General features: G+C 43.2%; 1 protein-coding gene across 7 annotated transcripts in view; it reads left to right on the top strand.

The window, feature by feature from the left end:
- Window positions 1–8,333, top strand: part of MIDEAS (mitotic deacetylase associated SANT domain protein) — an 83,389-nt gene extending 75,056 nt beyond the window's left edge. For 6 of the 7 annotated variants that reach the window (XM_024106641.3, XM_042849446.2, XM_042849447.2 and 3 more), the window contains 4 exons: window positions 3,222–3,371; window positions 3,910–4,068; window positions 4,481–4,692; window positions 6,158–6,806. In XM_024106641.3, coding sequence (XP_023962409.1) covers window positions 3,222–3,371; window positions 3,910–4,068; window positions 4,481–4,692; window positions 6,158–6,368 — 732 coding nt within the window. In that variant the 3' untranslated portion in view covers window positions 6,369–6,806. Of the gene's footprint in view, window positions 1–3,221; window positions 3,372–3,909; window positions 4,069–4,480; window positions 4,693–6,157 lie in introns of all 7 variants that reach the window. The other variant, XM_008169911.4, reaches the window with a different exon arrangement.
- Window positions 8,334–14,856: the final 6,523 nt, after the last annotated feature.

Raw genomic sequence — 14,856 nt, 5'->3', positions numbered from 1 at the left:
GTGCAGAAAAATGCCAAAGAAATCTGCAGGGGGACATGCGCCTCTTTCCCTGGTAGTCCAGGCAGTGAGTCAGTTCCAATGTGCCTGGCCCTGGAGCAGCCTCAGAGACGCAAATCACTGCAGGGGGAGAGGGGTCGGGCGGGCGTGCCTGCGGGGGAGACGATCACCATCACAGGGAGGGGTCGGGCGGGCGTGCCTGCGGGGGAGACGATCACCATCACGGGGAGGGGTCGGGCGGGCGTGTCTGCCTGCCAACAAGCGAGAGAGACTCTGTCCCTCTTGCTTGCTACTGTGGCTCGCCAGGGGTGTGGAGGGATAGGTCTTTTTATTATGCAGGAGGAAGGCTCTTTCCTGCAGGCAGAAATGTAGCAGCCCGCCTGTGTAGTAACATTGTTAATGTTCCTGTTGTTCCTTAACTGTTCCCATTCTCAGTCAATTCCCCTAGGAGCCTAAAACCTGTGAAAGGTTTAAGTTCCTACATTGTCAGCGTGATGTAAAGGATCCTTCTGATAAATGACAGTAAGGGAATCAGCTAGGAAGATCTATGTGCTTTCTCACTTTTTTCCTGAGCCAAAGTGGCACAATGGGGTTAGATTACAGCTCAGGATTTATTTTACTTTCCCATTAAAAAAAAAGAGTTTGAGGGCAAATAAAACGTTTACCAAGCAGTCAATAAAAAGTCAGGACAATCAGAAGCAAGCACTTCCCAAAGTACCCAGCCAGGTCCAGGACAATGATTAGTAAAACTGTCTGACTTTTATCTGTGGAAGTCTCTGAGCAATTTAAAATGACATTCTACTTTTTTGCTGTTTGGCGTTCTGTAATGTAATTTAAATGAAAATCCGGGATTATAACTAGAATGCAGGGTATTAGTTACGAAGTGTTTGTAACTCAACTTTCATGTGTTTAGGAAATGCTGAATAGTTATTGTGACTTTTTTTCTGCATTGTAGTTTAAATAAATTACCAAAACAAGTGAAACTGATGTGATTATATTGCATTATTTTGATAAATAAAATATGCAGAATTTTTTGGTGCAGAATCCCCACAGGAATAATAATAAATGGATTTGTGATTGGTGAAATATCTAGTAGTTTTACTTCCAGTGATCTGTAAAAATTAGAGACAGTAAAAATGTCCTTTTAGTACATGCCTCCTCTCCATTTTAACCCATCAATGAAGATGTTTTCATTGGAGGGAAAGCTACAGAAAAAAAGAAAGTCAGGAGTAGTTTTCAAATTTCTCATGAATAAATAACAAATATGCAAAACGTTGTATTAACTTGTGAAAGCCTGGGCATTAACAAAAGCTGATACTCTGCCTCCAAACTCTCAAATACGTCACAGATAGAAAATGTCTAATCGTTCCTGGGTCTGCTGATAATCATGTGTTCCCAGATGGGTACAGAAATAAAAAGCTCTGCAAGCCTTCCTCCCTATCTGTTAGACTTGCTTTCCGGTTGTTCCTTAGCTAATATGCTGTTGGAAACTAAATACCTCCCAGGAAGCTGCAAGTCTGCTCCGAGGCTTGACAATTCAATTGCGATGTTGTAGATACCCTTAGGGAGCGCCCATTTATCTTTGTATGTCTACATTGCAGCTGGTTGCGAGCCTCCCAACCTGGGTAGACAGACGCTCACTTCCAGGGCTTGAGCTTAATTAGCTCAAAATAGCAGTCTGGACGTTTCAGTTCAGTCTGCAGCTCGGACTTTTAAGTCTAGGGGAACACATGAGCGTGAGAGCCCAAGCTCCAGCCACAACATCCACACAGTGTGTGTCCACTCATGCCGAGAGAGACTCTCTTACCTGCAGTGTAGGCATATCCTCGGGCTTGTCTACACATAAACCCCTACAGTGGCACTACTCCAGCTACACTGCTGTAGCGCTTCAATGAAGACACTACCTGTGTTGATCAGAGGGGTTCTCCTATCTGCATAGGGACTCCACTTCCCTGAGAGGCGATAGGTAGGTCGACAGGAGAATTCTCCCGTCAACTTAATGCCGTCTAAACCAGGGGTTAGGTTGGTTTAACTATGGGTATGTCTACACTACGAAATTAGGTCGAATTTATAGAAGCCGGTTTTATAGAAATCGGTTGTATACAGCCGATTGGGTGTGTCACTCGCAGGGCCAGATTAACTCTTCTGTGCCCCGGGCCTATTGGACTTTGTGGGGTCCCTGTATACAAGTATTTTTCCTGGGAAGGAGTTTGGTGCATAAGGGGGCTGGGGACTGGGGTGCAAGAGGGGGTGTGGGGTCTGGGAAGCAGTTTGGGTGCAGAAGGGGATTCTGATCTGGGGCAGGGGGTTGAAGGTGGAGGAGGGGGTCCAAAGTGCAGGCTCCAGCCAGGAGGCATTTACTACAGGCAGCTCCCAGGCTGCGGTGCAGCGGGGCTCAGGCAGGCTGCCTACATGCTATGGCCCCACGCTGCTCCCAGAAGCAGCTGCGGGGAGGGGGACAGCATGTCTCTGTGCACTGCCTGCTCCCACAAGTAACCATAGCTCCCATTGGCTGCTCCCATTGGGAGCTGCAGGGATGGTGCTGAGGGCGGGGGCAGCATGCGGAGCTGCCTTCCCCCCCCACACACACACCAGGGTCACAGAGACATGCTAGCAGCCAGCCGCTTGTGGGAGCAGCCTGTGGCCAGAGCATGCAGGCATCCTGCCTGAGCCACCCCGCTGTGCTGTGGGACTTTTAGCAGCCCGGATTTGGAGATCGCAGCCTGTGATTTATTTTTGCGGGGCCCCCCTTGAGCCAGGGTTCTGGGCGGCAGTCTCTAAAGCCCCTGCCTTAATCTGGCCCTGGTCACTCGGGTGTAGATTTTTCAACCCCCAGAGAGACATAGTTATATCAACCTAATTTCCTAGTGTAGACTAGGTCTCAGTGCCAGTTCTGTCATCCTTGTGTTGATTAGTACCGTATTGTGCAAGTAGCCCCATTGAAATTTGTGGATTATTCAGTCTAAAGTGCTGCTCAGTGTGAGTAAAGGTGCCAGAATCTAGCCCTAAGTAATTCCAGTGGAGGCCAAAGAAAAGATTTGTTGGAAATGTAACACAGTGTAAAGAACTTAAAACAATTTTCATATAATAGAAAGATTTTGTTGGAAAAGAAAATTACAATGTAAAGTGACTTGTAACTACACCTTTAATGAGTATTAATACACCTTTTAAAAGGAGTTTTCCTTTTTTTTTCTTCCCTTTTTAATTTTTTTTTTAAACACCAGATAAAAACCAAGACGGTGGCCCAGTGTGTAGAGTTTTACTACACATACAAAAAACAAGTGAAAATTGGTCGGAATGGGACCTTAATCTTTGGGGACATTGATGCCACTAATGAGAAGTCTATGAAAGATGAAGCTGAGGTTGATATCAAGGTAACCACCCAACTCCCTTGCCTGCTTTTGGCTTTGGTGCCAAATGCAAACTTCATAGACTGAATCACAGTTCACTCTTTATAATTTTACTGATGCTACATATATACAAGAAATAATAAATATTGTCCTAACTGTTGCATAGATTCCTTAAGTAATTGTCTGATTAGAAACGCTTGTGTTTCTAAGGCCATGTCTACACTGCCACTTATATCGGCAAAACTTTTGTCGCTCAGGGGTATGGAAAAAAACACCCCCTTGAACAACTTAAGTTTTGCCAGCGTAAGTGCTGGTGTGCACAGCGCTATGTCAGTGAGAGATGCTCTCCTGCCGACATAGCTATCGCTGCTCGTTGAGCTGGTTTTATTGTGTCGACAGGAGCGCTCTCTCCAGTCAGCATAATGCAGCTACATGAGCGTGCTTACAGTTCATTAGGCTCAGCCTCCTATCCTTTTTCACATAATTACCTCGACCTGCCATAGAGCTGAAGCTCGAAGAAGAAAATACTAACTGTGTCTCTTTATCGTTTCTTCTTGTCAAGAGTTCGCATAGGTTTGCACGTGTTCTTCCTCCCAGAAAGGAGAATTACAATGAGGAACATACGCACGTGGAGGAAGTGTCTGAGAAGGAGGAAGAGTTGGATGATAGGAAGAGCACAGTGCCTCCCAAGGCCACGCAGACACTACAAGCCAATGAAGTGGTCAGTGTTGCACTGAACTGCATGTGCTTCCCCCCACCAGTCCTTTCTACACCCCCGGTTAACAGTTTGGAAAATGTTGAATAAAGATAGACAAAGTATCTTCAGCTTTAACTTTTCCTGGTGGAAGGAGCTTGAACTGGAATAACTCTGAGTATTACCAGCATCCAGATGGTGTTCTATATGACTTGATGGGCAGGGAGAGGTGGTGACTAAGAATGTGATGAAATCCTACGCAATGCCCTGGGACTGGTGCTCAGAGAGGAGGATGAGTGGCGCTAGAAATACCAGAGAGAGTTTCTCATTAGGGATGGCTTGGATTGGAATACTGTGGGGTCAGAGTTCAGCCAGCAGCCTTTATTCCAGAGATGCCTCATTTTCAGTTTGCTTTAACAACTGTCTCTTTGCCATGTAGGTCAATGAGATCCTTATTTCAAGAACCGAGGAGTCTAATGCCCCAGGGGAAGCCAGCAGTAGGACTGTAAGGAAGCCTAAGGAGGCAGCAGTGAAGCCTCAAAAGACTCCTCCCCCAGTACAGAGGAGGAGACGGAAACCAAAGCCAAAACCAGACACACCCAGTAAAGCTCAGAACCAAGAGAACACATTTCCATGTAAAAAATGTGGCAGGTAAGAGTAAATGCATTGCCAATGACAATCAAGGAATGTCGTACTAAAGGAACATTAGCTTGAGAAGCAGTTTTTGTGGAGATGTACAATAAATTGTTGGAAATGGAGGCAATAATATGAACAGCTTACCACCACTGGTGCTGTCTTTCAGATTAGATCTTAAAAACAGTTGGTCCTTAATGACTCAAGGTTGTCAAAGGTCCCATAGTAGTTTTCATAATCATGGGCATATTAACCCAAGTGCCCTGAACAGATTACAACTTGGATGATCACATTCTGCCCCCCCCCCCCCCCCCAAATGTATGCTTTAATGTTGCTGTGTGCTGTTAAACGGCTGCACGTCCCACCTCAGCAGTGTTTACATTTCACTGGTGTGTGGAGAGATTCCTGAATAGCAGAAAAAGCACTTCAAGAATTTGTCAGAAGATTAATACTATAGGCATGTAGGGCGTTATCATTACGATAGCAGCAGGTGCCAGGTAAGGGGTGAACAAATGGTTTGATTAAATTTACACAGGTCTCTTGTGCGTATCGTATGTATATTACTTTCCCTCTGTGACTCCAGCCAAGAAAGTTCAGTTTGCTGCCTAAATTGCTTAATCCCAAAGAATAATGAGTCTCATAATACCAGGAGTTCCTCACCATTTTAAATACAGAAGCAGGATTGGGAGGAGATGAGGAGAACCAGAAGGAATGACATCTTTATCTAATTCAATCATCAGTGGTGGTGGCAGGTTTCCACGGTGTGGGGGTCACTTAGCTGGCACTGGCAGGACACCTCTCCACTAGGCCCTGAAGTAGCACAGCTTTGAGAAGTGTCACTGTTGTCTCTCTAGCCTGGACGCTCACTGGAGGAGAATCTTAATGGTGTTCAAGTCTATTTGGTGCCACTAAAATTGAGAAATTATTGCAGGGGAGAAGAGGATAGAGAGAGAATGGAAACCGCAAAAGGCAAAAAACATTGACCCTGGGGGGAGAAGTGCAAAAAAGAGAGCACTGGTCATTGTTTGTCTGCTTGCTGGCTTATTTATTTGTATTACAGTTGTGCCTAATAAACTGGGGGCCATTATTGCTCAGCAGTGTACAGATCTATAGTGAGAGGCGGAGCCTGCCTCCAAGAGCTTAGCATCTAAATGGACATGACAGATAAAGGGTGGGAGGGAAAATCAAGGCCTAGAGAGGTGAAATGACTGGTCCAAGGTCATACAACACATTGTCTGCCAAAAACAGAACCTAGGTCTCCTGAGTCCTAAGTTAGTGCCCCATCTACTGCACCACACCGCTGCGTATGGAATGGGAGTGAGAGCAGTCGTAGTTGTAGTAGTTCCATGTTGGTGGTGATACAGGGTCCTTCTCTGTAGTCTATAGACTTCAAACCAGAGATGCAACAGCCCCTTTGGCAAGGGAGGGAAGAGGAGGTACAGAGAGACTGAGCAAACAGGTACATGTGTGTGTTCTTTCTCAGGGTCTTCTACAAGGTGAAAAGCCGCAGTGCTCACATGAAGAGCCATGCGGAACAGGAGAAGAAGGCAGCAGCATTGAAACAGCGAGAGAAAGAGGAGGAAGCGGCGGCGGCGGCAGCAGCAGCAGCGCAGCGGGAGGAGAGCAGTGACGAGGGGAGCAGCAGCAGTGACAGCAGTGGCAGTGGCAGCTCGGATGAGGATGGGGAGATTTAGCCATATCCCTGGGGAAGTCGAGGGAGTAGCAAGGCTGGACCCCACCTCTCTCTCGGTGTGTTTGCCTCCATTCCTGCACTTTCCTTATCTGGACTGAGTTATACTAGGCTTCTGTCCATTGCTGCCATGTCCTCATCCCACATTCTGCACCTCACCCTGTCAGTATAGACTGAGCCAAATCATTGGATAAAGAGATTTGTGTGAACTTGGATATTCTTTTTTACAAATCAGATTTCTATTTTATTTATAAAGGTACCTGAGGTGCGTAATAGAACAATGTCATCAGGAGCGGAATTCAGTTCTCCTGCGGATCAGTCAGGGCTTTCTCCTTGTGCTTGCCAAGAATCATGGCAACGAGACTCTTGAGTATAAAGGCTTCCAGACCTGAATAAGAAAAAGATGCTCTGCCCTGAGACTGTCTGCATCTAGTTACTGTGACACCGGTGTTTTGTAGTGATTTCCTTCCATAGCAAATTGCCTGTCACTGCCCTTCCTGCTTTCCTCTCCGAGTGCTATCCAGGCTCTTAGCAAGTTCTGTGGAAATATGAGACATACCCTGGGTCACTGTATGACAGAAGTGTGAGGGGGAGGGGTGAAGAACAATTCACCCCACCCCTTTCCTCTGAGAGGAGATTTCTATTTTCCTGTAGCAAGGGGATGCCTGATATTTCCTGTGCCATTAAGAGTTCAGTAGAGGACATATAGCATCCTGGGAGATAAGAGTAGCCACAAACCTTAAAGATCTGGCCACATTGTGTACAGGAAGCGAAGTAGTTATTGGGTCACTTTTAGAAGAATTTGCCCCCTCACAAGTGCAATTTGAAAGGCCTCTATCGATCACACCTGGCTTTAACTCATTACAAAAGGGAGCAAGGCTGTTAGGAGACTTGACCCAAGACACGTTTTTTACATTGTGCATGCCTCACAGAGATGGGACGGGTGGACTTTGGTCTCTTCCTTAGGCTTCTTTACTCCCTTCCACAAAGGGCCATTATGCAGGAAGATGCCCATTTTCCATTTACCCATCCCTTTAAATGGCCACCTACAAGAGTTACACTGAAGAAGCTGTGTGTCCTTCCAGTCATTCCTTTGCAGATGTGATTGGACTGCACAGAATGCTGGGCTATTCCATCATGGCCCCCTTCCCAGTGAAATGTAGACTCTTCATGCAGAGTTGGCATTGAAATAGGCAAAAGTCTAGGCAGCTAGGCCTGTATTAAAGCAAAGTGTTAAGAGAAAGCAAAAATAGGTCAGCTGAATGCTAAAATTGCACAGAATTTGTCTGTACGTATATACATAATGTTCACATACCTTCTTTATTTCATAAAACTAAAAAATCCAGTGTAGTTGCAGCTGTGTTGGTCCCAGGATATTAGACAAGGTGGGTGAGGTACTATCTTGTATTGGACCAACTTCTATTGGTGTGAGAGACAAGCTTTCAAGCAGGGGTGCAGTATGCCGTACCAGCAAGAGATTTTTATTGGGTATGAGGCACTGGAAAGACTTGGGGCAACCCCTCCCCCCACCCCCAATGAATGAAGCTGCACTCCCCTCCTTAAAGGAGCAGAATGCAGATAGGGAGGACATTCACTCTTTATATGGCTTTAACAGCACAATATAAAGTTTGTTAGCATATATATTGTGCTGTTACTTTGGTCAGGAGTTTTCAAGAGGGGAGGGGTGGGGGGACAAAAGGTGTTTAAACAGTGTTTTTGATTCTGTTTCTCCCCATTGGTCTGTATTATCCATGACATTCACACTGCATCACATCAAGTCCAAATCATTAGAGGAATGCCTCTACTTGCACTGACCAGTGGAAGTTTGGATTCTGATGTCAGCCCAGTTCTGCAGCCTGATGGGAATCATGTGTTGTCCCCAGTGTACATAGAATTCCTTTTTGCAGCCAAACTAGTCTAACATGCATTTTGCTAACTGGAACTGGAGCAGCAAAAGAAAGAAAACAAATGCCTTATTTTCCAGCTTGGTGGGTGAGAGAACTATGTTAGGCCCGTAAAATAATGGTAAGTGAAGATTATAATGCCGGACACTGATAGCCTTAAACCAGCTGCCTCGGGAATCTGACAAGAACTCTGCTGAAAATATGTTCCTCATCTTAGCAGTGGAGCTAAGGGCTGGTCCACACTAACCCCCCACTTCGAACTAAGATACGCAACTTCAGCTACATTATTCACATAGCTGAAGTTGAACTATCTTAGTTCGAACTTACCGCGGGTCCACACGCGGCAGGCAGGCTCCCCCATCGACTCCGCGTACTCCTCTCGCCGAGCCGGAGTACTGGCATCGACGGCGAGCACTTCCGGGATCGATCTGGGATCGATTTATTGCAACTAGACAAGACGCAATAAATCGATCCCAGAAGATGGATTGCTTACCGCTGGACCCGGAGGTAAGTATAGATGTACCCTAAGACTTATCATACATTTGCCCACCTTTATTTAAATGAAGCTCTTCTGATCTGACAGCTTAGACATTGTCAGTTTCACCCAGAACAATTTACAAACTTGGAACCTAATCCTGTAAACCCTTTAATCATTTGATCAATCCCATTAAAGATAATGGGACTATTTGCATGACTATGGACCACTTTTGTGGGCTGGTGAAAGTTTCAGGAGTCTGTTCCTATAAAGGAAGTTGAATCCCTCATTGAAATGCAATGTTTGGGTACCATAAAGCAGTTAAATTTTGTCTTTTAATAAGTCATACATGGGTTGAAATGGCTCCTCACCTAACTCCCATATTCCTTATAAACAGACTGAATACTACATATTTGGGGGGAAAGTGAGTAGTTAACCATGTTGATGTTTGTATATACAAAGGGGGGGGGGGGGTATCAGAGGGGACGGGGAGAGCGTGGGGGCCCCAAGCTCGGGGTGGGGAGGAGTCACTTGGGGAGGTCACGTGCCCCCCCCCGTTGTGTCCCTCCCATGAGTGCAGTACCAGCAAGAAATGATTTCTACTTGCACCACTGCTTTTGAGCCACACAGAGCTCTTCTTTTTCTGAAGAGCTCTGTGTGGGTCAAAAGCTTGTCTCTCTCTCCAACAGAAGTTGGCCCAATACAAGATAGTACCTCAACCACCTTGTCTCTCTATAAAGAATCCAGTTGTTTCCTTGTGCTGCATCCATTGCAGAAGAGAGTAACTGGCTCCTTTCATGGCCTCTGCCCTTCATTATAAGTATAGGGAGAAGAAATGGGGAGATCGGCAGGAGCCAGTGAGAATAACTGAAGAGGCAAATTGGATTTAGTGGCAACAACACCCTGCAGTGAAGCATCCGTAGTACTGTGAAGCATTTGTATCTGCAGGCAGCCAGTTCTCACTCCCACCTCCGGAGGAACATCATGTGCTGATATTTATGTGACACTTAACTGCATGAGCAAAGAGCAGTGGTTAGTAATAAAATGTTTAAATGTGGCAGTGAATTGCCAGTTTTCTGATGCTAGTGCAATGCACATCAGATCACGTGCAGTTCAGTAGTGCCATCTGGTGGAAAGATAAGTTAATTGCCTGTGCATTCCTGAGCAGTGCTGCTTGGCTAGTTCCAGTGGATGACAGCAGGTTGTCCCTGATCTGACTGACTTGCAATAGGCTCTCCAAGCTGCTGGATAAGTTTCAGGTAAGAATGCCTTTGTGCTTGTTCATGCCTTGTGCTTGTTCAACTACAATTTAATATAGGTCAGATTCCAGCCTGTCACCTGCCTGTCCTGGCTCTTTTGCCCCCTGGCACCAGCGCCTCCTCCACAGACCTTGGGAGTATCTCCTTTTTTGGCAGCTACAGTTGTTTCACTGCCTAATTAAGTCCTCTAGCCATATATTTGATACCCTACTCTTTAAGCTGTTCATCTTTGCACAGCTCCTTTTCCTTAGTTAGGAAGGCTTCTTCCTTTATAATACAAATAAATATAGTTAATTAGCTACTATTTTTAAAATGTTAATCATTGTAATTGACAAGAAATGCCCCTCTTTCCACCCGCTTATTTAGCTTCTGTAACTAGCCTGGGCTTATGCCAGTTTGGGGATCAAAAAGCCGGCTTCCAGTCCAGAATCCAGATCTCCGTGTGCAATCATATAAAACCCATTTGTCACTGTGTGAACTGGTCTGGACTGGAATGTGGAAGCAGATTGCCTGTCACCTGCTATTAATTATTCATTAGCAAACTGCAGAGAACCAAAAGCAAATAATTTTCACAAGAAAAGCTCAAGCAGCAAATCTTAAGAATTTAAATATTAATTATTAATAAAGAATATTTTCATTTGAAAATTGGGCACACTCTGCATGCTCTGCGCTATCCCAGCAGCGCTGTAAATAACTGAATATTTGGAGTGCTGTGTCAAGGAGAGAAAAAAGTCAAGTAGCTGTGTATTCTGTTCTACTCAAAATAAGTCACTTCTGAATTCTTCACATCTGCTAATGATCCATTTTCAGGGTTGGACGTAAATTCCAGTAAAAGGTTACAATGCCGTTAAGCCTTAAAATGGCAGTTCTTTCCAGAAGATTGGAAAGTCACTAATAAATGACAGACCCTGGGAATTAGAGAGTAATGCAGCAGTTTAAAAAGCAAATAGGACGATTAGGTGCATTTTAAAAGGGATTGAAAGTAATGCAGAACATATTATACCATCATATTGAACACCTGGAGTACTCTGTCCTGTTATAAAGTGGAGATCAAAAAGGCCCAGAAATAAGCAACAAAGATAAGTGGAGATACAGCTGGACTTATATGGGCTGAGAGAGTGAGCAGTCACTAGGATCATTGTGTTGGAGAGGAGGCTTGATTTGAGGTATTGAAAATTATGAAAGTTATAAAGGGAAACTTATCAGTCTCTCTCCTTTATTCCATAATAATGGAACATGGGAACAGTCTCTAAAATTCAAGGACAGTGCAGTTAGAACAAATACAAAGAAATACAACAGCATGTAGCCACTCTGGAAATCATGACGTCAGATACCCTGGCAGGATTTCAGAAAGGGTATGTAATATCACAACCTCTAGAATTCTTAGCTAGGAAAACTAAGATACGGCTAATTAAATTGTATGGGTCAGAAAATGTTCTTTTGCTTTCCCAGTGAGAACAGTGCAGAGTTAGCTAGGTGAGTTGTTCTTTACCTTCCCCTGAAGCTAGGTAAAGATTCCAAACTAGATGAATCATTAATCTGCTCTGCTGTGAAAAATCCTCCCTATAGGACAGGGATTCTGGGACACACCATCTAATGTGCCCCCAAAATGCCTGTTCTTCCTTTCTGAACAGAAATTAAATACAGTTCTTTATCTCTTACTCTCCTTCCCTGATTATGCCCTGAGTAAAATGATTTAGTATTTTTAAAATGCTCCCAAAGTATGTTTGGTGCTTTAAAGAACAAAGTCTAGTCACTGCCACAAAGAACTCGCAGTCTGGTTGTAGCTATGACATGGCAAACAATGGTAGTGGTCAGTCAGGAGGGGAAGGGGTGAGGAAGTACAGGGTGAAACAACCAGATCATGCAATTACTCTATGCATTGACTTAGTCTTCCTTATGGGATTAATAGCAAGTTCTATTTCTAGGAGCCAGTAGACTAGCTCCTTACTTAGATCTTCTTTACCTCTTTCTCTTATACCAGGGGACATCCATCTAGACATGGGCGCTGATTGATTTTGCTCTGTAGAAAGTTTTTTTTTTTTTTTTGTTAAATGCACAAAATTAGTGGATTTATTAGATATTAATGAATCAAGCATTGGTTGTTTTTTCATCCATGCAGATATCTTCTCTCCTAACCTTTTGCAGCTTGTCAGTCTGTTCTAATTCAGTGTGTGTGGAGGTGGAATAGGTAGAGTTAGTACATTTGGTGGGGGTTGCTTAACAGAGAGTGCCTTTTCTATGGGAACAAATTCAATGTTTAAACAAAATCCCCTTGTAGATTGCGATTCTGCATGTGTAAACATAGTGTGCTAGCCTTTTCACTGTTGGAGGTCAAGTGAGAATGTAAACCTACTTGCTATTTGGCCATATTTTAAACATTACCCATTTGAATCTACCAGACACTGGATGCCATTGAGATATACTGACAGGGTGCGTGTGGGAAATCTTCTCTTTTGCCTTCCTACACTGTTCCTGGCTTTATAAGCACTCAGTATTACACCTGCTGTCTAGTGTGATCTGCATAGGGACAGCATTTCAGTTTTGTAGCAGTGTGTTTGTTTCTATAGCTGTAGTTATATAAGGAGAGATGCAAATCTACTGTAGCTCTGGTATGTTGCAATTTATCTGCAATTCCACATTTTTATTTATTCAGCACAGTTATATTTCAGGCTGGACTGAACAGGTAAAACTGATCTGAAAGTACTTGGCTCTGAGGAAAATGTATCTCAAGTCTACCAAGATGCTACAAAATAATAACAAACAAATGAAAAAGCCTACTGTGGCACATAATGTTTTGAATGACTATGGAGGGGTAAATATGTTTACTAGCCTGGTATTTGATAGCTAGCGACTAGTAGAAACACAGCTATATGACAGCAGGTAAAGGGTAACTTTGAAATCTGAACCTAAAGTGTCTGTTAAAAATATCTGTTCATCCCTATGATGATGTTGAAATGTGAAATTAAAGTTAGCTAACCAGATTTCTGGGTGGCTGATTTTTATTTATTGACTTTAAGAATTTAATTGGATGAAGCTTTTAGTTAGTGTACACTAAGATTAAGAATAAAGTGGCTGACACACAAAAACAAGTATTTCCTAAGCCGCACAGAATGCACCTTTTTACAAATGTCTCTGCCTGTTAGCTGGTGTACCCATTCTACCAGTCACTGGTCTAGAAAATCATGATGATATAAAAGTCTCCTGCTTTTAAAATAAATATTGTGGGGATTATGTCCATAAATATCTTTGTTTCCTTTCGGTATTTGTCTACAACAGGAGAACTTGATATTATGACAATGTTCTAGCCCCAGGATAGTGTCTTCTAAGCAAAGCTCTATAATTTACTGATTACTGCTGTCAGTTAAAAGCTAGAACATTTTCCCATGCACTCTTTCCCCTAACATGCCAACACAAACCGTATTCTCCTCCAATGTATATTTTTGAAGTTTATTAAATTTCTCAGAGATTAGGAAGCAGTGTCTGTACTGCCAGCTTTGTTTTGTATGAGAAGCGTGTTTTTTGTAAATTTTCCATTTGGGTTCAGCTGCTTCATTCACCCGCATTCTTTCCTGTGTCAGTTGTTGGGAGAAATACAAAATTCTAATCCCCAGCTGTCCAAAAAAAAAAAAAAAAAATCTTACTCGAACAGGGGATTCCATCAACAGCTGAGCCTGGAAAATCCCAGCTCCTTAAGTTTGGGAGAAGGCATATATTTTTATAAAATGTAATTGCATATTTTTAAAAACCTCTTTCCATGTTCGCCAGCTTCTCAAAGTGTATTATTTTCCCTTTGTAGCTTAGATTTGATACAAATAGCTTTTTTGTGTGCGTTTTACCCTATTTTGTTCTGTACTGTACAGGAACAGTCTCAGCCTCTGTAATTACTGTATAAATGCTTTATTATAAAAAGTATATTACTTTTATTTTAACAAATGAGCAGACACTGCCTTTTTGTGTGTTTGCTGCTTAGGGCACCTTTTAAAAGACTGTTACATATTAAAATAGTGTACATATCTATATAAAATATTTACCTTTTTTTGCTGTACAGTTGTGATAGACCAGACTGAATTTATTTTTTGTGCTCTTTTTATAAAATATTAATACACTAAAGGAAATCTTGCTGATGTGATGTAATGTACCCATGTAACTTATTTACTTAATGTCCCTGTGTATCTTTTTAAACCTTTTATTAAATAAGGTTTAAAAATAAGTTTTATAGATGAAGTTTCTGTTGTTTTGGTTGAGCATTTTAAGATAGAAGGTGGAAAGGGCTGTATCTCAGCTGTTACGGTGTCTGAAGCATCCTTAAATGTGGTCCATGTAACACACAGACAACAGTTCTGGTTCATGTTACCAGTCTCCTTTGCCTTGTATGATCAGTGATCCAAAAATGCACAATAGCTCCTGCGAGTCCCAGTCACCCCAAGGAATCCTCAAGGGTCTGTCTCCATTTTTCTCTATATACCCTCTTCCCAAGACAACATATTGACCTGCAGCAACTTCGTCATATCCAGGAAAGCAATTAACAGTGAGAATTTTGTCTACAGTACTGCTCCTGAAGCAGCCAGAAGGGTTGCAGTAAAACAATTCAAAATGCAGTTCTTCAGGACAGACTGAACACCCTCCCAGCATGGGAGAGAAGGACCAAATCGGTTTCAGATTCTCTGTCTGGTTAACACCGCACTGGTCCTAGGAGTTTGCTGTTCTTGCCCACCCTTTTCAGAGATGCCAATTCTGGTGTTTATGTATGCAAACTAGAAAGCCTACTGCACAGTTACAGAAGCCCATGAAAAGTGGTTCCAGGTCAACTCCCAAGATGTAAATAAGTGATAGGATTCTACTTCTGGCATT

Source organism: Chrysemys picta, chromosome 4 (genome assembly GCF_011386835.1).
Source record: "Chrysemys picta bellii isolate R12L10 chromosome 4, ASM1138683v2, whole genome shotgun sequence".
Taxonomy (NCBI): Eukaryota; Metazoa; Chordata; order Testudines; family Emydidae; genus Chrysemys; species Chrysemys picta.
Note: the sequence above shows the minus strand (reverse complement) of the source record. Positions and strands in the feature narration are given on the sequence as shown.